This window comes from Thamnophis sirtalis, unplaced genomic scaffold (genome assembly GCF_051295495.1).
Source record: "Thamnophis sirtalis isolate CommonGarterSnake01/CBP01778 unplaced genomic scaffold, rThaSir2_p1.2 scaffold_6, whole genome shotgun sequence".
Classification (NCBI taxonomy): Eukaryota; Metazoa; Chordata; class Lepidosauria; order Squamata; family Natricidae; genus Thamnophis; species Thamnophis sirtalis.
Genome location: NW_028261386.1, coordinates 96,897,293 through 96,922,310, shown reverse-complemented (window position 1 = coordinate 96,922,310; position 25,018 = coordinate 96,897,293). Strand labels below are relative to the sequence as shown.

The window sequence follows — 25,018 nt, the reverse complement described above, 5'->3', positions numbered from 1 at the left end:
ACTGAATGTCTCCAAGAGTTCTGTTCACAGATCAAGAATCCAGTAATTAGATGTGAGGCTTGAAGGCAGGAGCTTTGCTTATAAATATAGAAGGAACAATTTACAATACGAAGAAAAAGAATTTGGCATTGCTCAGTTTTGATTTGGGGTTGTGAGTCAATTCACAGTGAGCTAGTTATTCAAAAGTATGACATGTACGAATCAAAAATTATTTGTGTTTATCTGCAAGAGTGATTGAGATTTGAAGTTACCAATGTCAACTAAGCCTGTCTAAAAAAAAAAGCAACTTCTCAACACAAAATCTATATATACAAACCACACATAATGCCAGCATTTAAAAATTGAGGAAAATTATTTTGTCACGTCTTACGGTTCTTACATTATAAAAGCATACCACTTTATGCACATTAATTTCCAAATGGGTTCATATTAAGTGGTACCATCAGGGTGGGGTTCTGTAGAAAAAAAAAACAAGCAAGACCAGAAAATGAGAGCATTGTTGAAAAAAACCTGGTGTGGCACCTCTAATTGTCAATGCAGTGCCAGTGGCATTCCAGGAGAGCTGTCCTAATAAGGCTAACACCTACTGAGTTCATAATATTTGGAAAGTTTCCCACCAGTCGTCTTTGGCAGCAGCTGTTTTAGTTGAAGAAAGTCAGATGAAAATTGTCTCATTTATGTTTTGTTCTCTGAGCCAATGCCTGCAAATTAGCAGGACCACCCCAAACTCTTCCAAATATCTCTTTTTCTCTCCTCAAGGCAGCTTCTAATTGTAGCTCTCTTCCTGCTGAAACAACTTTCTTCACGGCCTGAATGACTTCAGCAGGGCCTGTGGTATATAGCTTAAGCCATGTATGCATTTCTCTCAGAGACTCGTGTTCATCAGATGAGGACAAGATGGAATCTACCAACCCAATATGAAGGGCATTCTGTGGATCCAGTTTCACAGCACCACTCAGCAACTTGAGGGCAGAGCTGCTGCCAAGGATTTGGGTAAGCCTGGCAGCTCCCCCCCAACCTGGCACTAAGCCCATCTGCTTGTGGACAAATCTAATTTCACTCTCTGGAGTCATTAACCTGTCAATAAAAAAAGGTCTGTTTAAAGGTGTTGCAATGATACCATCTTAGCTTCATTTCAATGCAAAGCACAGTTCTGGATAAAGGTTGCTGACAATGAACACCTTTTAATATTAGACACAATTAATTTGCTGCAATTTTACCCTAAGTAGTACAAAACAAAGAGATTATTTTAAAGATTTAAATATTCTTTAAATCTAATGTTGACATTCTGGCTGAAAAAGTTATAAATATCTTAATGTTCATGTTCATCATAGCATAGCTTGCTCAAATATTTCCCTCCTTTACTTTTATCTTTGCAAATATTTAAAAATTATAATTGCAGTGGACAAACACATATCTCACACTTGACAACAAAGGTGATAATTAGGTATTGAGGAAAATTACAATATTATCAAACATCTCTTTCAAGTGAAAATTAAAAGATGCTGGAAATAGCAGAAAGAAAGGATACACAATACCCATCCAAAAGTTTTGGCTGATCTTACAAGTCAGAAGTTGTGGTTGGCAGTGGAGCTGTGAAGACCTAAATGAAAACCTCCTCCAGTACTCTTGACAATTCACTGCTGTTTTACTCCCAAAATACGTGCATTCAAACTGCTCATCCTGAAGTGTCTTGAGAGGCCAGGTATAAACCCTTCCTTTCCAGATTTAAACTTGAAATATATGAAATTATAGATTGGTAAATTGAAAAAATAGAAAGAAACCTGATCTACTAGAACAACCTGCCCTTTGAAGGCTAAACCATCTCTGACAGGTAAGCCACCCAGACCTCTTTTAATAACTCCAGTAAGGAGTCTATTATTCTAGACAGATTGCTCCATTGTTTACTAGTTTTTAATTACTAGAAACATCTTCCTAAAACTCAGCTTGGATCTTTCTTTAGATTTCAAACCTCTGGTTGCTGTACTGCAAACAATTTTGTCAGAGAAATTTTTTATCAGATACCTCTTCCATGGGACAACCTTTCATACACAGTACTACCACATCTCCCCTTCTTTTCTCTTTTATGAATTAAGAAATTCTGTACTGCTTGGTTTTCAGATCCTTTATCATTCTGGTAGCTCTCCTTTGAATTTACTGTAACTTCTTTATGTCCACTTTAAAATGATTAAAGATCTGACTTCTCTCCTAGGCTTGGAAACTGGCTGAAGATTAAATCCCTGGTTTGGGGGTGGGAGTGGAGGTAATTCATTTTTATTAGTTATATTGAATTTGGGCTACTCATGGTCTTTTTCAATTGTAAACTGCCTAGAGCTGTCAGGAATCAGGCAACATACAGTATAAATAAATAAATTTAGTCCAAGGGAGCTATTACCTCCAATGAACTGGATGCAATGCTTCTGATAAAAAACCCAAAATAGATTTCTTATTCATATTCTGCTGCTGGCCTACTAACACTTTTTGTTCCAGCTTTCACACGCACTCTCACTAAACCAGATTTTCCCAATCCTATACCTATGCATTTAAAATTAAAGGGACCATACACATTTCACAGCTGAACATCACCCTACCTGGTCAATTTGGCTCCATGTTCAGAATGACTTTGAATTGTGCTGTTGCCCTCTGACACATTATCATGCCTCCCCCAAATGTCATCTGTAGATATGATAAGCATCCCTTTGATTGTATCAGGTAGACCATTTTTAAATATGTTGAATGACATTGGGCTGAATACAAAGCTCTGGAAAACTCAAAAGAGTCCTTTCCTTCAGGTAGATGCAGATCCATTTATGAATCCTTTTCGGATGTGGTTGTTTAAACAGTTTCAAAGCCATCAGACATTCGTACTACATAGTCTACATTTATCCAGTTACTCCACAAAAGCTTCTTCTAATATTTGTTTTTCACCAAAACTCATGCACAGAGGCAGGGTATGCTTTTAAACAATGGACTGTTTAGTATATGTATTTGTATACATGTCATCACAGAATTGAGAGGAGCCATTTAGATCATCAAGTTCAATACAGGCTTAATTCAAGAATCAGGATTAAAGCATTCCTGGCATATAGCCTTTCTAGCCTGTGATCTTCCACTTGTGCTGAAGGACGTCTATGTGTGTACTTTGCCCTGCATAACTATACTTAACACTGTGCATGTCTTTCCTAAATAAAATAGACTGGAGACTTTAAATATAAACCTTGAGTTAATTGCAACTATGAGGATGATTCATCTCTCCCTGTCTTTCCATATACAAGAGATAGAAAACTTCTATCACTCTTCTCATCACCTTGATCTCTGAGCTAAAAAAACAGCTGCAGGAAGACAAATGGAAATACCAGCTTTACCCCATCTGCACGAATGGTAAGTGTCTATAGTAATGTGTTCTTCTTCTCACCTAGCCAAGCTCAAAATTAAATGGAAATCTATTATTTATCCATTGAGGTTTTTTTTAAAGGAAACCGCATTCGACTTTAGGAAAAGAGTATAAACTTTCAATAGACAGATTGTTATTAATCTTGTTCTTCAAAAAGAAGTTGGCACTATAAAATATCAATCCAATTCATTGTTGGCTGCACTCAATGAAGCAAGGACAACTCACTGTGTTCAACAGCAAGCTAAAAGCTATGTTCTACTGATGAAAGCTACAATTAGAAAATGTATTTACTTTCATAAACTTAACGAAAGTAGTGTTGAAAAATATATCCAGAAAAGTATAGGATCACTAGGGTGTCAAAATCTCTCCAGATATATAGCATCTGAAATCTAGGATAGATTGGGGAGTTCCATAAAACCAAAGTACAACACAATATAGTATGTGGCATGCGTAATACACGCATAGGGGAATTGTAGTCTCACAACAGCAAATCTAATTTCTTGGTCTTGAATTAATTTTAAACTGACCCAGAAAGTGATGTACACTGAAAAGAAGGCTAATGTTTCATGTAGTTAATAAAAAAGGTAGGTCATAGAAAGCATTTAACTGAAACAAATAAGTGATATTTCAGAGAGAAAAAGGATAGCTTGCAGTATTTGTAAGTAGGACAGTACAGGCAAACTTTGATAAGAGTAATAATGGATGGGGAAATTAATCTACACCTTGGAAAAAAAGTAGGAAATGGCTAATTGCAACTGTAGTCAAGACTCTGCTATACTGTCATTCTTGTGCTTTTTTAAAAAGGGGCGGAAAAATACAACGTACCATACAATCCTGAATATTCCTAATACCCTAATATCACACTGCAGAAGAGAACTAGCACAGTTCCCAGGAAGCTAATGACACTTCTAAACAGTTTTGGAATAGAATCAAAGACCTGAATAGGCATGCCAGTGTAAATATCTACTTCTGACAGTAGCTACACGTCTCCACAGTTCGTATTTTCTCCAACATTTGCTTGTGTGGTACTTGGGATTGTGGAGTGGTACAGTTTTATGGTGAAAAGGGGAAATGAGAAGGGCATATGGGCCAGAAAAAAAGTGAGGATACACATTAAGCGATGGGAGGGGGATACACATGTAAGGCAAGTATAAAACTATGGGACCAATGCGCAATTCATCAGGGAAGAAGACAAGCCTGAGAATAGACAATTGTGGCATGCTTTGACAAAAGAGGCAGGCAGGACAAACACCTGCCTCCTGTCACATTTACCATTCAAAGGCCTCCTCACAGACTTCCTGTTTGCTTCGTTCAGACCCTTTCTTTTATGCAGGGGAGCTCAATGCATTCTCCTTGGTGCAAAGTCCTCTTTTCTGATGAGAGCAACCTTTGCCAAAAGCACCAAAAACTGGTTCAATGACTGTGGGATTACTGTGCTTGATTGGCCTCTCCATTCTTCCTCCATATTCTGGGTCCTTGGTTTCCAAATCAGATGCAAAAGTTGCTCTCATCAGAAAAGAGGACTTTGAAACACTGAGCAACAGGACTTTGGACCATTGTGCTTCATGAAGACCAGGGCCAACGCAGCCGTCTACCAGGAGATTTTGGAGCACTTCATGCTTTCTTCCACAGATGAGCTTTATGGGGATGCTGACTTCATTTTCCAGCTGCCCACACTGCCAAAAGCACCAAAACCTGGTTCAATGACCGTGGGATTACTGTGCTTGATTGGCCAGCAAACTCGCCTGACCTGAACCCCATAGAGAAACTATGGGGCATTGCCAAGAGAAAGATGAGAGGCATGAGACGGAACAATGCAGAAGAGCTGAAGGCCACTATTGAAGCATCCTGGTCTTCCATAACACCTCAACAGTGCAACAGGCTGATAGCTTCCATGCCATGCCGCATTGAGGCAGTAATTGTGCAAAAGGGGCCCAAACCAAGAACTGAGTACATATGCTTGCTTATACTTTTCAGAAAAGTGCAGCTGGAGCGTGTTTGCAGTAGTGCCTCTCGGTTTTATTTTATTTTATCAATTTTTAGTACTCCTACTTGATTATTTTTTATTTAATTAACATTTTTTGGTGGAGATAACAGCGTAGAGCATAATACAAACAAAAACTTTTGTTGCTGCCGAAGATTTAAATAAGCATGGGAAAAAGAAAGAAACGCCATGGCACCAGCCCAGGATCTCTTCCTCCAGTGAAGACAGCAAAACAACCACGAATTGAGGAGCTCTTTGTTGGCAAGAGATCTGTAAGTAAAACTAACCCCCACATCTCCAACAATCTGGAGAGATTAGAACAGGACCGGCAAAATGATATGGCAAATCAGCATTTACTAGACTTCTCCAATCTGGTGGAGGGGGAAAAAATGATTGCCAGCTCTTATCACAAACAACTAGCCCAACAACCTCCTTTATTGAGTCTAAGTTAGAGACTAAAAAGGCAAAGAACAACCAGATAACTCAGAGTATGGAGAGTTTACTCTGGGAAAATTCAACCGAGTTTATGGCAAAGCAATGCCTTCTCACAGCGCAAACGGTGGTCTCAATATTTGAACAATTAATTGCCATCCAACATGATGTAGAGTCATTGAAAAAAGATTTAGCTGTTTTTCTTCAAATGCAATATCGGGCCCCAAGAACTCCCACTAAAGTGCTGGCAGAAGATTTGATTAACTCCCATTCGCAGGATAAGGAAATGAAAAAAGAACAAAGAGCCAGAGAAACAGTTAAAGAGACAGATAAAAGGAAGCAGTCCTCTCAGAAAAACAGTCCTCCCCCAGACAAGGCATTGAGAGGAAAAGGTATCAATAAAGAAGAAATCAGGAAAGAATCCCTCCCTCAATTACAACAATCACATCGCTCGCTACAAACACAAAGGATAGCTTTTAGAATCCATTTGAACAGACTTAATTATGGACGTTGGAATTCCAGAAGTGCAATATTAAATTCCCTAAGCCAGCTTCTTCACTGCCACAGGGGCATGATTGATCTCCGTGCTGTGGAGTGGTTACCTGAGGCCCCAAATTGGAAGCGGGTCCTTTTGTCTTTCAAACAGCCCACCATACCTCAGATGTTATTCAAGATGAAGGCATTTTTAGCCTCCTTCCAAATCTTTCCCATCAGAGTCTTTGGTGAGGAAAGGGTTATCCCGTTAATAACTAACATGCGAGCCTCCAAGGCGAATGACACCACCTCATATTCAACCTTGGAAAAGAAAGAGACTGAGAGTGGGAGTAAACCAATCTTGCACAGAGAAGAGATGCTTAACAGCACAGAAGCTAGCCTCATTAACGCTTTTGGTGCTCTCCCAAGGAAAGACCAAGACAATATATTATTCAAGCTAGAAAATTTAAAGAAATCCTTATTGGTCACAATGGTCACAGCAGAGCCACTTATAGACCTGGTTTCCCCAATAATTGAGCCTCTCACTCCCCCCCCAGAGGGCAAGAGATTGCATGAATACAAGATCATAGAAAATAGAAGCCAAGACCCAAAGAGGGTATTAGAGGCCCCAGAAGAGATGGAGATGTTTTCATCCCTGTATGAAAATTCCATGACACCTTCATCAGCGCCAGCTCCAAACCAAGATACTGAGAGTCGACTCATGAAAGAGCCACCATTGCAAAAAATGAAAGATGACCTAATACGCCTTGCCCTACAACCAGAGAAGAGGCTTCGGAATGGCAAGCTCTGCTAGCTGGTGCCAAAACCTTTTACCCTGAACAAGTTTCTCAAAAGTCTACACATGACCTAGACGGGTCCTCCCTATTTTTAAAGAAGACCAATGCAGTGTGCGATGACACCTTAATCCATGGTAACAACCAGACAACTTCCCTGTGTATAAATCAAGTTTCCTGATGAGCTCCACAAGTTGACCCACTCTCCCTTATAACCTGGAATATAGCAGATTGGTCCGTCCCATCAAAAGACCAACTCTTTTTTGACTATATATCACAATTTGACATCCTCTTCCTGCAGGAAACCTGGACCTCCACAGAGATTCAGTTAGATGGCTATTGGGTCAACTCAATTCCGGCTGTCCCAAGCAAGGTGGGGGGGAGAGCTAAAGGGAGTATTGTGACGTTAGTTAATACATCCTTGCATTTTAAATGTGTACCACTGCCACCTTTCCACTCATGGGTTGTAACTACATTACTCTTATTTAAACAGGTGGAGATTTTGCTATTCAATATCTATATTCCTCCACTTAATAAGAATAATGAGATTAACAAGATTTGGGACAGCATAGAAGATTTTATTCTTGGCTGTTCAGCCAAATTCCCCAAAGCTGCAATAATTATAGGGGGGGACTTAAACGCTACGATGGGTCCAAATGACCAAGCATTATATAAGCAGTTTAAGATTCATTATGATGAAAATGTAACAGAGGAATCTTTGCATGCCAGACAATTTAAAGACCTGAACGTTTGGATCTGTGTATCCTTAACGGGTCCCCATGGGGCGATTTCCCAGCAGAATATACTTACCGGGGAGCAGGAAGAAAATCCACAGTTGACTACTGGATAATATCTTATGACCTCCTGAAATTCTTACAGAAGATAGAGGTAGACTCGCGATTGGAAAGTGATCATAATACAATACTCCTTACTCTCACATTGCACCAGAATTCTCTAAGGGCAGGCACAGCCTACCTACCCAGGTTAGAAACTCAAAATACCCAGGTAAGAATTAAATGGAATGAGAAAAACGCTAAGGAAGTTTCCAAATGGATGTTAGCCCCTGAAACCATAGAGTTACGTACATCTCTATTAAGAAATAACTGTGGGGGATCTTACCTAGAGGGGTTTGAATCCTTAATTGTAAACTTGAATTCGGTTCTCAGTAACAGATCACCAGCTCACCCCAAAATGCTAGTTTCAAAAAGCAAAAAATGGTTTGATAGAGATTGCGTTCAACTAAAAAAGATATATAATGAAGAATACAAGAAAAGTAAAGGTGCCTCCTCCGAGGAGCACACTTACTACTTAAAGCAGTTGAAAACACAATATAAGAACCTTCTAAAAGAAAAGAAAAGTGCGGCCCTGAAGGAGTCTTGGCATAGACTAATTACGGCAGTCAGGACAAAAAATACATCCCTTTTTTGATACATCACCAGGGGATTGGGAAAACCTCCCCTACCCCCGACAAATCAGGTTCCAATTCACGCCTGGGAAGAGTACTTTAGGGAGCTTTATACAGATCCTGACTATGTAATCAAGGAGAGCCAAGCTAGTTTGGACCACACTCCTCACTGGCCCCCTGTTACACCAGAAGAGACATCCCGGTTGATCGGAGCCCTAAAGGCTAATAAGGCACCCGGAGCTGATAATGTCCTGCCAGAAATAATTAAAAAGAATGCCAGTTGGTGGGCTCCACTTTTAGCATCACTGTTTACATTTATAGACAATACAGGCCATATGCCTAGAGATTGGGGAGTAGCAATTATTATACCAATTTATAAAAAAGGGAATAGAAATGACCCAGGCAACTACAGACCCATTAGTCTTCTAAGCGTTATTAGTAAACTGTATGCCAAACACTTAAATTATAAACTTCAAGATTGGCTAATTTCAGGGGGGATAATCAAAGACGAACAAGCCGGTTTTAGAGAAGGAAGATCGACGGTGGATCATATCTTGGTACTCCACCATTTAGTACAAAAATACACACATAAAAAAAAATCCTCTCTTTTTGTGGCCTTCTTGGATTTTAAACAGGCCTTCGATTCAATATCCAGGATCATCCTCTGGGAGAAGTTAAAATGCACCACTATCGATAAACGCCTCCTCTTCCTCATACAAAAATTGTATGCCAATTCCACCCTGAAAGTGAGGTGCAATCCCCAAGGGAGTTTAACCAGCTCAGTAAGAGTACAAAAAGGGGTACGGCAGGGTTGCATCCTGTCACCCTCCCTCTTCAACTTCTATATTAATCCCCTGATTGACCTTTTACAGAACCTGGATTTCCATCCTCCTAACCTAGCACAACGTAAAGTGCCAATTCTCTTATATGCTGATGACGCCGCTATCATTTCACAAACCCCCATAGGACTGAAGAGAACAATTAGGGCAACACTTGGCTATTGCAGGCAAAACAAGCTGGTCCTTAACTTCGATAAATCAAAAATTTTAGTTTTTGCTAAAAGACTAAGCCAATATTCCTAGCAAATAGAAGGATATAGTTTGGAACAGGTTAGAACATTTAGATACCTTGGTGTGGTTTTCCACTCGCAAGGGACATGGAAGACACACCTGGATCACACATTGCAAGTAGCCATTAGGTCCTCAAATGCAATCAAACATTTCTTTTATACAGGTGGAGGTCAGTTAGTACCTGCTGCCTTAAAACTTTTTGAGGCCAAAACATTGGCGCAAATTCTTTACGGGGCACAAACAGGAATCCTTGCAAAGAGAGACTTGTTAGAAACTATTCAAACAAAATTCCTGCGAGCCATCTTAGCTGCTCCCAATGGAACTCCAAATGCCCAGTTAAGAATTGAGACAGGCATGCCTCAAATTCAAGTAAGAGCCTGGAAGATGATGGTCATTTATTGGCTTAAAATGCATTTCTTTCCAGAGGGACTGTCCCCACTAGTGTTGACTGACAATTTCCCTTCCCCCTGGAAACAAGCAATTGATCACAAGCTAGGCTCTTATGGGCTTTCATCATTATTCTTAATGTCCCTAGGCTTTGAGCAAGCAAAGCAAGTAGTAATCAATAGAATGAGGGACATGGAGTTCCAAGAAGAATTAAATAGGTTGCCTCTCCACAGTAGGGACAGACTAAAACAGGGTGTGTGGGAATCGGCAAGATATCTGAATGACCTGATCTCTCCAAAACAAAGAATAGCTTTCTTCAGAGCCAGATTTAACATTCTTCCTTCAGCACTCCTCCAGGGCAGGTATAAAAGAACACCTATAGCCGAACGCGTTTGTACATGTGGTAAAGGAGAAGTGGAAGATAATTCACATGTACTATTACACTGCGAGCTATACAGAGCTTGTAGGTCTGCATATATTCTCCCCTTATTAGAGAGATTGCCAGGGAGGGCAGGCAATGTTTATCTAGGCTTTCTCCTCCAGGACACTAACCCGGCTACCACGTATGCAGTGGCAAAGTTCTGTGCTGCTGCAATGTCCATAAGAAAAAAATTGGCTACAGTATAGTACCATCTTGTACCAATTATCTGGACATACCTTTAACAATCTTTGGACCATAATGTTATTATCCACTTTTAATGTAAATACTTTTAATTATATTTTAATGTTAGTATTTTTAATATAGTGTAAAGACAAATGTATATTGCTGGTCTTTGACCGTAATAAAGATCTTACTTACTTACTTACTTACTTACTTACTTTTCAGAGGTCTGATATTGTTCTGTTCTGACCCTCCTGCTCCGGCCTGCGAATCACCCAGACACAGGCTTGGCTGTTTGCTACTCTTTAATCATGGAGTTATCGACTCCTTTGACTGAAGGCCCAGACAAGACTCACATACAAGAATAGTTGGCAGCAACCAAAATCCAACAGGCACGGATACAAGACAGACAGAGTTTTCCAATACTGTTTCAAACGGTTGTGTCCTGCAAATGTCTCCCCCCCCAACCTCTCCCCTTAATACTCTCTTGTATTAAACCACCTGGGCTTAATTATCATCTCTGAGTCTGCCTCTGGAGCTGCTTCTTCCGTTTCTCCGCCCTTCTTAATTTTGTGTCAGGGACAAACTGCCTTTGATCCTCCCCACTGCTCCATGCCTCAGGCGCCTCCTGATGGCCAACCAGCCTCTCTGGTCCCTGTTCTGAGACTGAACCCTGCCCAGAGTCCTCCACATCTTCCCTGGCAGAATCATATGGTTCCTCGCGATCCAAGTCCATCAGCAGCTCAACCGGATCCTGCTGGGCCACAACATTGTTCTATGTACAATCCTTGTTTTATTGATTGCATGTAATATTCTAATTTTCTGAGATGGTGGATTTGGGGTTTTCATGAGTTGTATGCCATAATCATAACAATTATGACACATCACGGCTTGAACTATCTTGCTTTGCATGTAATGAGTCTTATTTCATATATTGGTTTCACCTTTTAAGTTGCATTACTGAAATAAATGACCTTTTGCAATATATTCTAATTTTTCGAGTTTCACCTGGAGTTGCCAGTTTCAAAAAGTGACTCTGGGCAGTGTATATCATAGAACTATGCTTTGTACTTACAGACTGTTGTAAGACAAATGGTATCTCTATTAAATCAGTGAAAACCAGTCTCCTGTGCCCTTTTCCCAGCCTCCTATAAACAAACAGTTGGGTCAGAAGAGGACAAGAAACCACTGGTATGCTGAGCATCACTTCTATGGTTGGCATGGATACACAGAACTATGCCTACATATGAATACACCTTTACTCAAATCTTCCTTTCCTACCATTCTTGCCAAGTACATTTGCCATAGACAGTACACACACATACACACACACACCATGTATAAATGCACATAAAATCATCCTAGTCTTTTTCCAGTTGTGAGAAGATTAAGACAAAATTAAAAAAAGAGACCAGGAGAAAGACAGGAAGAAGGGCACACAATTTTAGGGGATTAAGTATATGTAAATTTAGACTTTGGGAATGGGAATTAGTAGAATGTGTCAAAAGCTTACACAAATCTCTACCCTAGTTCAGTACACATCGATGGTATCATTTTAAATAGAGAGGTGCAATTTTCTGCACTATAGAAAGATAAGAAGCATGAACTGTGATGAGTCCAGCCCACAGCCTATCCTATTTAAATTGTACTTCCAGCAACTAAGACCCAAGCTGGCATATCTTACTACAGCACCCAAACCTTCAAACATGGGTCATAATGTAGGCTTTGGGTGGTGGTGGTGAAACATCTAGCTTGCATGAACTTCTATATTACTATCCCACACAAAGTATATGGATGTGTTCATGAAGTTACCAAGTAATCAAGCTTGACTCAAAGGAGACGGTATTAAAACACACACAAATATAGATAATTTGGCAATGGAAGGAATTACCTAGAGGAATAGTGTTTTGTTTTGTTTTTTCCTAAATAATACACATTATACAATCATCTAGAGTGCTCTAACTTTTGATTTCCTCTACTGAATAAAGGACTAAACTGAAGGCCTTATTCGATTCTAAAGCTCTACAGCTGTATGAAAGAATTATATTGTGTTAACACTGGCACGAGATTACAGTGTACATTTCTGTTGCTTAATGGTTATAAATCATAATGGCTATATATTATTTCCAATATCATAGACCCTTGGTCTCTGAATGCCAGTTGCTGGGGACCATAAAAAAGAGGATGTTATTGATTTCCTATCTGGGCTAAGTCTTCCTAACACATCTGGAAGGCTAATGTGGAAGACTATACTGAAAAAACAGGCATTTTGTCCAACTCAGTCATCTTCTTACATGTGACAGACGAATGCCAACTTGTCTTAAATCTAGGATTTACAAGACAACCATCCACCTGTTGCACTGTATGGCCCTGAATGGTGGGCAGCAACAACAGGCACCAAAATCTATCTCCATATCATGGAAATGGAAATGCTTCGTTGGATATCGGACATCTCACTTCTTGACCACATCACAAATAACACCATTTGACAACATTTTGGTGCAGCACCAATTATAGAGAAGATGAGAGAATGCTGGCTCCGCTGGTATGGACATATCCTGAGAGCAGCACCTTCCACTGTTGCCAAGACTGCCTACCAATTAGAAGTGAATGGCCGGTGACCTCACGGGTATCCAAAACAGATGGCAAGACGCCATATGTAAGTTGCAGGTCTGTGCCCTGCAGACACAGCTGATGATGCAAAGTGGTGTTCAATGATCCAAAAAGTGGACCCTACACTTTGGGGAATATGCTAGGGAGGAGGAGGGGGAGGAAAAGGAAGAGGAGGAGGAGGAGGAGGACCCTAACCCTAACCCTAACCCTCACCACCCTCCAGTCCTTCCGCGCCGCTTTAAAGATCTGGCTGTTCCGGCTGGCCTGGGGTTAAGATTCTAGCCCCACCCGAATTGTGTGACTGTTGTGTTTTCTTTTTAATATGTTGTATTGTCTTCATGTTGGAAAATTGTTTGTCCTTCCCCCCCCCCCCCCTTTTTGAACTGTGAGCCGCCCTGAGTCCCTCCAGGGAAAAGGGCGGCATACAAATAAAGGGAAATGAAATGAAATGAAATGAAATGAGGAGGAGGAGGAGGAGGAGGAGGAGGAGGAGGAGGAGGAGGAGGAGGAGGAGGAGGAGGAGGAGGAGGAGGAGGAGGAAAGGATGAGCTAAATGATTCAGCTTTTCTCCACTTTATTGCGCTGAAATGAATTTTAAAAAGATTGAAATTCCTATAAAGCCAAATCTTTAGCTTAGAGAATTAAATTGTCAGAAACCGAGATCGCAGACAATCCTATAACTTATCCAGTGTTTCATGACTGTATTATACACAGATAACCAAATTTGTAGATCTAAAGGGTGATTTTGGTGGGGGAGCGGGGGGGGGGGGGGGAGAGAAAGAAAGCTGAGAAAATTCCTGCATTGAGTTGTTCATATTTGACCTTGTTCAGAGCCACATATTCTGATTAGGGCTTTTTGCTATATTTATATTATGTTAGCTACCTAATTACATAAACTGAAGTACAAGGAATTACATACGGGTCTTATAGTCCAAATTCCAATCACTTGTACTTCCTAAAGGCACAAGGAAAAGATGAGTGGAATTGGAGAATTCTGAACAATGGCCGAAGAAAAAAGCTACCCAAATCTATCTCAACGTCTTGTAGCCATTGATGCAATTGAGTTGATGCAGAACCTATGACAACTGTAGGTATTTTTATTCCTCACAAAACATTCTCCATGTGAACTTTAAACCTTACAAGAACACAGATATAATTCTTACTATATTTAATGTGTGACTGTTCGTTCTGAATATTGTATTCCATAAATAAATGTACAGTGACTATTTTAATTATCTGACATTCTTATCTGGTTGAAAGTCCACACTCTAAATATATAAAAAGGAAAATTTTCATCAACTTCCAAAGATTTATTTAGGTTGTAGATTGATTTGGAGAGCATTAGAGAAAATCAGGGTTCGATGGATTGGTGAAGTATACTTGATCAATGTCCTCCAGAGGACAGAATCTCATTGGAATATCTCAGGCAGGTATTTATGAATAAGCTGAACCCACCTGAAGGGGAGAGAATTTTGGGTATCTGAGACACAGCATGGGCTATGCAGAGGAACATCATTAAGAGCACCTGGGATATGGGTCATTGGCATGTAACAGCCCAAAAAGGCACATATAAAATGACCCAAATATGCTTTTTCAAAAGGCAACTGCACTGACTATCCTTTTTCTCTTGAAGATGTTTTGCTTCTCACCCAAGAAGCACTTTCAGTTCGGACTGAATGGTAGAGAATGGAAGGATTTATATTTGTTTGGAAAAAGCACCTTTGGGACAACCATGACCTGAATGACTGAGAATCTCCATGGTCATCTGCATTAAAATAAGGAGTTGTAGGATACTTTCTATTTTACTATTAACATACAATTTTAGTGACCTAGACAAAGGAATCATAATGACACGGAAGGCAAATTTCGGCTGGTATACTTAGGAAATATGAAGGGAAGCTTTTGTAATGGAGAATATTAGGTTATTGTAGTAGGTGCATTGCTTTTAAACAACAAAGATTGTTCTCAGGCCTATAACCACAATGAATGAATCACAATTGAATAAAAATGGTGTGGGACGTTGCTTAATATTTTTAAACAGTTATAATTAAATGGAATATGAGTTCTGAATTATATGATAGCCAAATGGAGTAATACATATCTTGTTAAAGTTCTCTTAAGTCAATGTTTTACAATATAAAATTAAATCATCAGTCAAAAGGTAAATGGCAAACATTTAAATATACCTTGCAATGGATAGATAGATAGATAGATAGATAGATAGATAGATAGATAGATAGATAGATAGATAGATAGATAGATAGATAGAAAGAAAGAATAATAGAGCTAAAGAAAAATACTAAAATAGTAGCTATATCATAGCAGAAAGGATTAGGACAGGAAGGAAATAAGAGTTAAGATAAACACTGGATTTGCTACCACATTTCCTCTTGAGACAATTTGGGAAGGAAACAGCATCTGAATGGGGCACCACAATCATGAGTGATGCTTTGAAGCTTACCTAAAATCACATGCAGTAGTTAGTTCTGCTCCTCCACCTAGAGCTTTCCCTTGAACTAATGCAGCTGTGATTAGAGGTAACCTACATAACAGGAGAAATCAAAAAGAAACAATTCAAAAATTACAAACCTGAAAATACATATTATATAAGCAGAAATTGGCCTACTCATCTCAAATAAATTATTAAGCAATTCAAGCAAGCAATTCAAGCAGAAGACTAGCAACTGCACAAGATCTGTGGGTTGAAACCCACCCCACTAGAAATCCAGAATTGGCATCAAAAGTCTGAATGGGGCTGTACAATCCAAACCAACAAAATTAGATTATATTTTGAATTAAGAAATTCCTGAGTGTGTTTGTTAAAGGAAAAAAAACCTTCTTCATGGTTCTGTGAGGGCAATTAGATATATTAATTTTATTCAGTGTGGGGAGACAAAGACACCAATTAATTGATGTAGGATAAATGATCCCAAGAAATAATATATTTATAATATATACAAATCTTGCATTCACATTTCAATAATATTTCCTATGAGAAAACCTGTTTCTATATATATTTAGATTAAAAATCCATTCAAAGTCCATTTCATCAAATACATTCTAAATATATGCTGCAATAATGCATACATTTTCTAAACATACTCATAATCTGATGTATACACTAATTAATCCAAGAAAGGCTGGAAATGCGTCAGGGAGCACTTGAGCCATCCGATCAAAACACCTAGAATAAGTCTACTGAGGATTCCAGCCCATGAGTTCTAAAACGAAGTGTAAGCCAGTAATAACCCAATAGTCACTCTTCACCACAGTCATCCCAAAACTTGTTAAATGTGCTGTTATAAGAAAGCCATTCTTTGTTATTGTTTTGTTTTAATGTAGGTTAGGGGTTTCTAGCTATGTTCTCTGAATCCCTATTAATTTGAACAGAATGTAAATACTGTGGCACAAGTAAATAAATATGAGTAGAGAATTTCCATTGTTGAAGCCTTTAGGGTAATGTTCCCCTAACCTAAATTAATTGTAAATATATCTAGAAATTAATACATTTTCCCCTGCCATTTTTAAATCACTGGAGCACAAATGGACAAAAAAATGTGACATAGCAACAGATATAAAATTCTATTTTAGATTGTTTCTTTAAATGTTCTTATTAAACCTAGTCATAGAAAGAAATTAAGAATACACACTTCTTAGAAAGAAACTGGCTCAGTCCTAGACAGTGTTAAAGTAACTTTCCATTGCCAATTCAGATGGCTTTTGTCCTTGGGAGATTGAGGGTCATCTTGTTCTTTGTATATCATTGTATGTCTTGGCCAACCTTCAGCACAGCACAAAATTAATTTACTAAGCATTTTCTCCTAATTTTCTTCACTTTTATAAAAATGATAGGATTTTATAACACTCAGACAGCCAAAGTTCTGATGAATGGAGATCTAACAGAGAAGATTGAAATAAAAAAAGGAGTCAGACAGGGATGCCCCCTCTCTCCTTTGCTGTTTATATTAACTTTGAAAATTTTATTAAATGAAATTCGGAAGGACCAGGGAATAAAAGGTTTAAGACTCAAAAATGAAGAATATAAGGCCCAAGCCTATGCCGATGACTTAATATTTGTACTAGAGGACCCATTAGAATCCAGCCTGAAATTAACTCAAAAATTAGAAGAATATGGCGAAGTGGCAGGACTAAAGATCAATAAACACAAAACAAAAATGATAACCAAGAACATGACAAAAAAGCAAGAAGAGGAACTGGAAGTAGCAACCAGAATGCAAATAACTAAGAAAGTGAAATACTTGGGGATCTGGGTGTCGGAAAAATGTTCCACAATTAAAGACTATAATCATAATAAATTAGTCATACAAATAAAGAAAGATTTAGAAAATTGGAAAAATATTCAGTTATCACTCATGGGAGATATAGTGACAATTAAAATGAATATTTTACCAAGAATCCTATTCCTGTTGCAAGCTGCACTTATTAATCCGGGTAAAAAATTCTTTCAAGAATTAAACAAAATAACCACTAGGTTCATTTGGCAGAGACGAAAAGCAAGAATTAAACTAAAGTCAATGCAAGACAGCAAGGAGAGGGGAGGCTTAGCATTACCAAATTGGGATTTATACGCATCAGCAGTAACAATAACATTGGTGAAAGATTGGATAGAGCTAAAGAATAAAAGAATTTTGACCTTAGAAGGCCATGATCTGCAAGCAGGCTGGCATACATTCCTATGGGATGATAAAAATAAAACGCACAAATACTTTCAAAATCATTTAATCAGAACAGAGTTATTGCAAAATGGCTCAAAATAAAAAAAAATACTCAATATTTTTTATTAAGTCCATGGAAATGATAAACCTACAGCTTGTTAAAGAAATGTTCTAAGTAATGGGAATGGGATTAAATATCAAAGACTCACAAAGTTTTCCACATCTCCAGGAGACCAGATCAAAACTTTCACCAATAGCCTTTATAAAACTGAAGTCAAAAATATGATATAAAGTATAAATCAAGAGAAATATGCATCCCTGTCACCACAATAGATAGTAAAAAATGCTGAAGAGTAGAATCTACTTATGTAGGAGCCTGGAGATAACAGATGGTGGGTTAAACTCATATTTTATTCTTTCCATGTGTTCCATTCATGGATTTACGTAGGTTGCAAAAAGAAGACTTGCCAAATTTTCAAGATGACTGACTTCTACGACAGGGAAGATGGATTTGTAGAAGTTGGGTATGTACATCCCCCAATATTTCTTAGTTTCTGAAATTTGATGTCTACAAAGCAGGGCTGAAATTCAGCAAGTTCTGACAGATTGTGGAAAACCAGTAGTGGAAATTTTGAGTAGTTTGGAGAACCAGCAAATACTACCTCTGGCTGGCCCCAGAGTGGAGGGGGGGATGGACATTTTGCAATATCCTTCCTCCAAGAGTGGGGTGGAAATGGAGATTTTGCAATATCCTTTCCCTGCCATACCCACCAAGCCATGCCCACAGAACTGGTAGTAAAAAAATTGAATTTCATCATTGCTATAAAGGGCAAAAAAGACCCCAAATCAACAAATTCTAAAAACTCAGACATTTTTTATAGTTATTCTGTTTCCAAATATTTCTGGATTCACCAAAGTGCACCATAACATTATTAGATGATGCTGAAATTTCATATGTTTTGAGGGGGGAAATTACACAGAACAAACACTGAACATAACTACCTCATGAGCCTGGTTAAGATGTTTTGCATGAACATACACATGTTCATCCCATCCTAGAAAAACAGAGAAACAATGTATCAAGAAATATTCTAATAATAAAAATGAAAGAAGCTGCTTGGTCTATTTAGTGTTCCAAGTATCTTGATTCCCAGTGAACATGCAAAGGATACATTTCTCAAACAATCTGCTCAATTTATTCATCCTTTACAGAATAATTTTTCAAGTAGACTGGGTTCTTGTGGAAAGAGAGGTATGGAGGAAGACTCCCCTTTTCTTCTCCTATTCCTATTGCAAACAATTTGAGGAAAATTGGTTATCAGAGATTCTCTATTTTTGCGTAATTTGAAGTATATACAAAAAGTGGCACAATATCATGAAGATTTGCTAAGGCCCTGCTGTTTTTCTTTGAACTTTATTTAATAATAATAATCCTTTTGGGGGGGAAGGTGTTGGCTTTTCCCTGATTTGGTTGTTATTTTGTAATTCTACAATATTATGATCAGGATTTATTAACTTTTGCAAACTAATGTTTGATAAATTGCAGTGAAATCAAGATACTAATCTATACATTACGTAGTCTAAATATAAAAAAATACAGTTTTCCAAGAATTTCAAAACATTTTCACATTGCTATTTTTTTCTCTCTCTCTCTTTAAAAGAAATCCTGCACAAATAGAGACTTGATTAGAGCGAAGTCCTACCCTAGTCTGGCATTCTGTTTTCTGTATGCAATGTTTCTACTCTTCATTGTAATATTTGATAATAGGTTTATCTCCACTCCCAGCCTGAACTCTAAGCAGCTTAGAATAGAAATCTTTATCCTAATGTAAGAACAGTCATATTATACATACTCTATCCAGCAGTCATCCTTCACCTGGTGCCCTAAAGTGCTGTGCAATCAGAATGAGGACTGTAGCCCAACTGAACAGAAAAGCACCAAATTGGGAAAGGCTGCAATATAGCTCGTTTGCAATAAGCCAAATTCCAAGCTGCAGAAAGAGTAATGAACCTATAAACTCCCTCATTAACTCCTGAAAACAACACTCCTGTCAGTGATTTCCTGTAACATTATTGCTTTATTGGCTAGCAAAATAGTCAAACAGGCCAGTAGGTCAACTGCCAGTGTACGATATGGGTGAGAGTTCTATGCAATATGCTTTTTTTCTCCTATGTTTCCATGTAAACTATGGCCTGATGTTAAATCCAAATTGAATATGTTATATTCTGCTCTTATCTCTGAAATGGGCAAACTATTCTGAGCATAATGGCCAAGCAGTCTACAAGTAGTTCTTGTTTAGCAACCACAGTTGGAATTGGGAGCTCTGTCGTAAAACAAAGCAGTCGATAAGTGGGAAATCATATGACTTCAACTATGCTTTCCATGCCCTTCACTCCTGTACCCTTTGGAAATCTCACATGGATGCTGGGATAATTAGAAAAAGGGAATTAATGTTTCTACAGGTAACTCCTCAAATAATAGCCATTTATTCTGCAACTATTTTTAAAAAAGGGCTTATGATTGGTCCCCAAAGTTATGACTACTGCAGCACCCATGGTCACCTCATCAAAATTAGGGTGCCTGCCACTCATTTAGGAATGCAGAATCACTTCAATTCCTGCCACTGCCTATCTCCCCTCTCTGCTATCTAAGTACTTTGGGTTCCTTGTGCTTTAGGGCCCCTACCACCCCAGCTAACCTTCGCCATCTTCTTGCTCATGCTGCTATGCATGTCCAGTCTGGTCCTTTCTGAGGCAAATGCAGGCCATGCCAGGCCTTCCAGAGGCCATGTGCAGCCTTGTCCAAATCATTTGCAACCTTTTCACAAGGCTTTGTTCTAGTATATATAGTAACAAAGTTCCAAATTTTCTTTCAAGCTCTTTACCCATCAAACCTTAAAGGATTTATTAATAAATTGAATGAAATGAATGAATGAATGAATGAATGTTTCTTGCAAGGCCCTGAAGCTTTCCACAGAGGCTGCACCTGATTTGGACAAGACCATAAGCAATTTGAAGAATGGCATAAACGGCCTTGGGAATGAGGCTTGACATGGCCAGCAGCTGCATTGCAAAATGCAGACCTTAGCCACAGTGGCAGGATGAAGAAGATGGTGACAGTTAGCTGGTATGGCAGAGAGCAGGCTGGCAGGGGTCTCGGGGTGCAAGGCAGTATGTGCAGCTGGGCCAGGGTAGCTGGGCTGGGGCTTCCTAGGGCAGTTGGAGCTTCCTGGGGTGAGGGAGGCTGCTTTGCTCCATGCTATTGGATCTTCCATGACATTTGGCAGTCATAGAGTATTTTACTGCACTACTGGGCTAGATTGGGCTAGCTGAAGCTTCGAGGGGCAGCTGCTGCTTTTGGCTAGCTACTGCTTAAGGAATTTTTACAGGCCTAGAATCATAGAACACCAAAAAGTCCTTGAGCTGCAATGTATTCTCTCCTTGGCCTCCCCTTGCTTACATCGCACTGCAGCACTGCAACTCATGCCAGACCTGTTTCAGACCTCCCAAGCCCTTCCCCATACTCCTGCATACCTCCCACCCTCTGTACTCCTCACTTGGCACTCCCTCTGCTTCCCACTTAACCATCTGTGTGTCTGGACTTACGAAGGCAACCAGGGCTTTTGGGATTGCCATTGCTAGATGAAATGGTCACACATGTCTCATTTTACAACTGCATTGCTTAGCGATGGAAATTCCAGTCCCAATTATGGTCACAGGTCAAGGACTACCTGCAGTTACATTCATTGGAAAGAATGTGTGTGTGTGTACATGTGTTTCAGTGAAACTTGGATGATATTAACTGCACAGTTTAATCAGTTAAGAGAGCATATTTATATTAACTCTCATATTTTGCAAACTGAGCAGTACTACAGCAGCAGGGATCAGCACAAACTGAGGCCAAGGCTCAAAGCCTCTCTAAACAAATAAGCAGAACAGATTTCTTTTTGCTCAACCCAACATTACTGCTTTCAGGAAAAACAGCACTTTTCCACATAGCTTGCAATCCGTTGTTAATTGTCACATTACAGCAGTGGGTGGAGCATTCAACAGCAAGAGTATCTTTCAGCGGTCTACATCCAAGTCCCTCATTGCTCCTGCAATTATGTAAACAAGACGGTGGCTGAATATAGTTGCAGAAAGAAAGAGGTGCTGGAAAAGAAAATTGATAAAATACCTGCTGAGTTCAAGAACAATTTCTCCCGGATTTATAGTATATGCAAAAAGGGGAAATAATCTCCAAGATATGCTTAGGGCTCTAATTTTAGAATTAACAAACCTTTACATAACTCAGAAATCAGGTTCCAATCAGTTCAATGGAGCTGAATTAAAAGTCACAGGATTACACTCTAATTTAACAGGGTAACCATGTTGTCCCATGGAGTTCCAAAATATTAAAAACCCTACTGGCCTATCCCAGAGCTTATATTTGTTGCCAGATCCTGACTGATCTTTCCATCTTTTTTTATCCTATCACTATAAGCAGTGGGAGAAGAACAGTGTACACCAACCCAAGACATAAATCTGAATGCTTTTGGGGAAGATTAATAGTATTCTTGTTTGAAAAGCTACTCCATGCAATCTCAAAAATGAGGGGTCCTTGGTGCTCTCTCAGCTTGTTTTAATTTCTTGCAGATGTTTCATTACCCTGTCTAGGTAACATCATCAGGGCTAGATAGGGCAATGAAACATCTGCAAGAAAACAAATAAGCTCACAGAGCACCAAGGACCCCTTGTTTCAACCCCGAGCTACAAATATTCTCCTTTATTGGAATCTCAGAAACAGCCACCAAAATTGTCTATGTCATCTTCTCTCTCATTTCAGAACACCAAGGATTGGCTGATACAGTAAGGTCTATGGAAGTTCCCACAATGGTGCGGAAGGTATTCCAAGATTCTCTTTAAGGAAAAATTATCTCTCTTCAGAGGGAGAGATCTCTCTTTCTTTCTCTAATTTGCTTTCTTTTCCATAAGCTGAATTGCAATTTAAGGAAAACGATCATCTTTGACAGCTTGGGAAATCAATCATTTGATATGCAGAGTTTTATATTTCTGAATGGCATGAGATATTAAACTAAGTCTGTCTGTCTATCATGCATCTATCTATCTATCTATCTATCTATCTATCTATCTATCTATCTATCTATCTATCTATCTATCTACCTACCTACCTACCTACCTACCTACCTACCTACCTACCTACCTACCTACCTACCTACCATCTACCTCTTTCTATCCAAATTAAATACACTGAAGAAAAAGGGGAATAAACATTTGCAAATTGCCATTTGTTTCTGGTATGCCAACTGCAAACTTAGCACCAAACACAAAATTAGGGCAATTTTTATATTCTGTTATTATTACTTTTTGCAGAACTATGGTTCAAGGCCAACTTTCTTTAAAGGAAAAAAATGTGTCCAAAGTTTAAGGTCTGTATTATAAATTAATTTCTGCCATCACTTGCCTGAGAGCTGGAAAGTGCTCTCACTGCGTTCAGATCAGATCCTGAGCAAAAAGTATTTCCTGCACCACGGATAATAAGTCCTTTCCCATCTTTCCAATCTTCTAGTACAGTAATTCTCTCCTGTAGTTCTATCATCATTGTTCCTGCCGTTAAGAGAAAAAAAAAGCAGTTTAATAACATCTTTAGGGTACAGCTTATAACAGCAATTGAATATAAATTTTCAATTTATCCTTTGATAAATGCAATTATTATTCCTGGGAAGGAAAGTTGCAAGGCAAAGTTTAAATCAAAGGGACAGAGGAGATAGGAGAGCTTGTCCACCAAAGCACTATAACTGTCGGCTACATCCTCACATCAAAAAACATACTGCCAGCAGCAAATGACACTGCTGAGATCTTAGTATGAAAAACAGATGCTCTTGCAAACTCCAGAAAGTTTGTGAGTGTGTGTGTAAGAGAGACAGAGAGACAGACACAGAGGGAGAGGGAGGGGGGGAGAGAGAAACTGTACTTTGTCCTCGTTCAAGTCAGAATGCCACCATACAACTGAGTGATTTTCCCTCCATAATTGATAGGTGTCACTTTTCACATTTAAGTTTGCCTGCTGTCAGACTTTATTATTACCTGTAAATGCATTCATAAACCTTGGATTGTTCAGTGTAAGTACTCCAATCCCATCATCTTCTTTGGACAGGTTGACAGAGCCACCCATAAACTGCTGAAGTTTTTTCTTTATTTCATCTTCTTCAAAACCATGAGTATTGTTATACAGACACAGCATTCTTGGTTGGAACAACCTGCTCTTGGGAATCCTGTGGAAATTCTTCCATAATAAAGTATTCATGTCTGAAAAAGAATACATGGGCAGTGGCAATCTTGTGTATCTCAAATGTATCTCCAAATCAAGCAACTTGATCTGCTGAAGAAAACCAACATCCCCTTCAATTTAATAAGAAGATCCTAGATACCGTGAACAAAGAAGTAACAGAAACTGCCATTTCATTTCAATTTCCCTGAGACTGGTGATTGGAGCTGTTTTCTAAAAGGGGGGAGTCAGAGAGACAAAGGTAGTAAGGCGCCCTTTAATCCCACTTCATTTGAACTTCCCTGAGGCTGGTGATTGGAGCTGCTGAGAGACAAAGAGTAGTAGCCCCCGTGCCTAACGGTGCGCGAATCATATATCTATAAACCAAAATAGCAATAATACATTCTGGATTAGTGCGCTTGAGATTGTGATTTTATTTTATTTCAAAATGACTGGCTTAGTTCAATGTAATAGCTGTTTTGCACCTGTCTTCCGCAGTACTCTTTTCAAATTTGGATACTGTCCCCTTTGTAAACAAATTATTAGTATACACAGACAGATTACCTATCTAGAATCTCTAATCTGTGTTCTCCAAGCAGAAATTAGGTGCTCAATTCGGCCATTCTACACTATGGAGATGCCATGCTATCAGCCCCCTCTACTGCAAAGATCCTGCAGGAGAAGAGCAGTCAACAACCGTGGGATCTGGCAGGGTGAGAGCTGTGAACCATAAACACAAAGCATAACAGATATAGCGCCCTTGCTGACCTTAATGGGGACACTAAAGAGACAGGTCAAAGTAGTTGTGATAATGATGACTCAAATAAGCAGGGGATCGTGGTCCAAAATGTAGAACTTTCTTTGGAAAGGCGAAATGGGGACCCAGGTATCACACATCAGTCACACAAGAAGCTCAAGGT

At 39.0% G+C, this 25,018-nt stretch overlaps 1 protein-coding gene across 2 annotated transcripts in view; it reads right to left on the bottom strand.

Annotated features, from left to right (window-relative positions):
- Positions 1-272: 272 nt before the first annotated feature.
- ECHDC1 (ethylmalonyl-CoA decarboxylase 1) overlaps positions 273-25,018 on the bottom strand; it is a 39,179-nt gene continuing 14,433 nt past the window's right edge. The window contains exons 2-6 of one of the 2 annotated variants that reach the window (XM_087718525.1): positions 23,918-24,139; positions 23,295-23,437; positions 18,833-18,885; positions 15,616-15,696; positions 273-1,077 (exon numbers count right to left, since the gene is read on the bottom strand). In XM_087718525.1, the coding sequence (XP_087574651.1) occupies positions 672-1,077; positions 15,616-15,696; positions 18,833-18,885; positions 23,295-23,437; positions 23,918-24,137 (903 nt within the window). In that variant the 5' untranslated portion in view covers positions 24,138-24,139 and the 3' untranslated portion in view covers positions 273-671. Of the gene's footprint in view, positions 1,078-15,615; positions 15,697-18,832; positions 18,886-23,294; positions 23,438-23,917; positions 24,156-25,018 lie in introns of those variants that run through there. The other variant, XM_087718524.1, reaches the window with a different exon arrangement.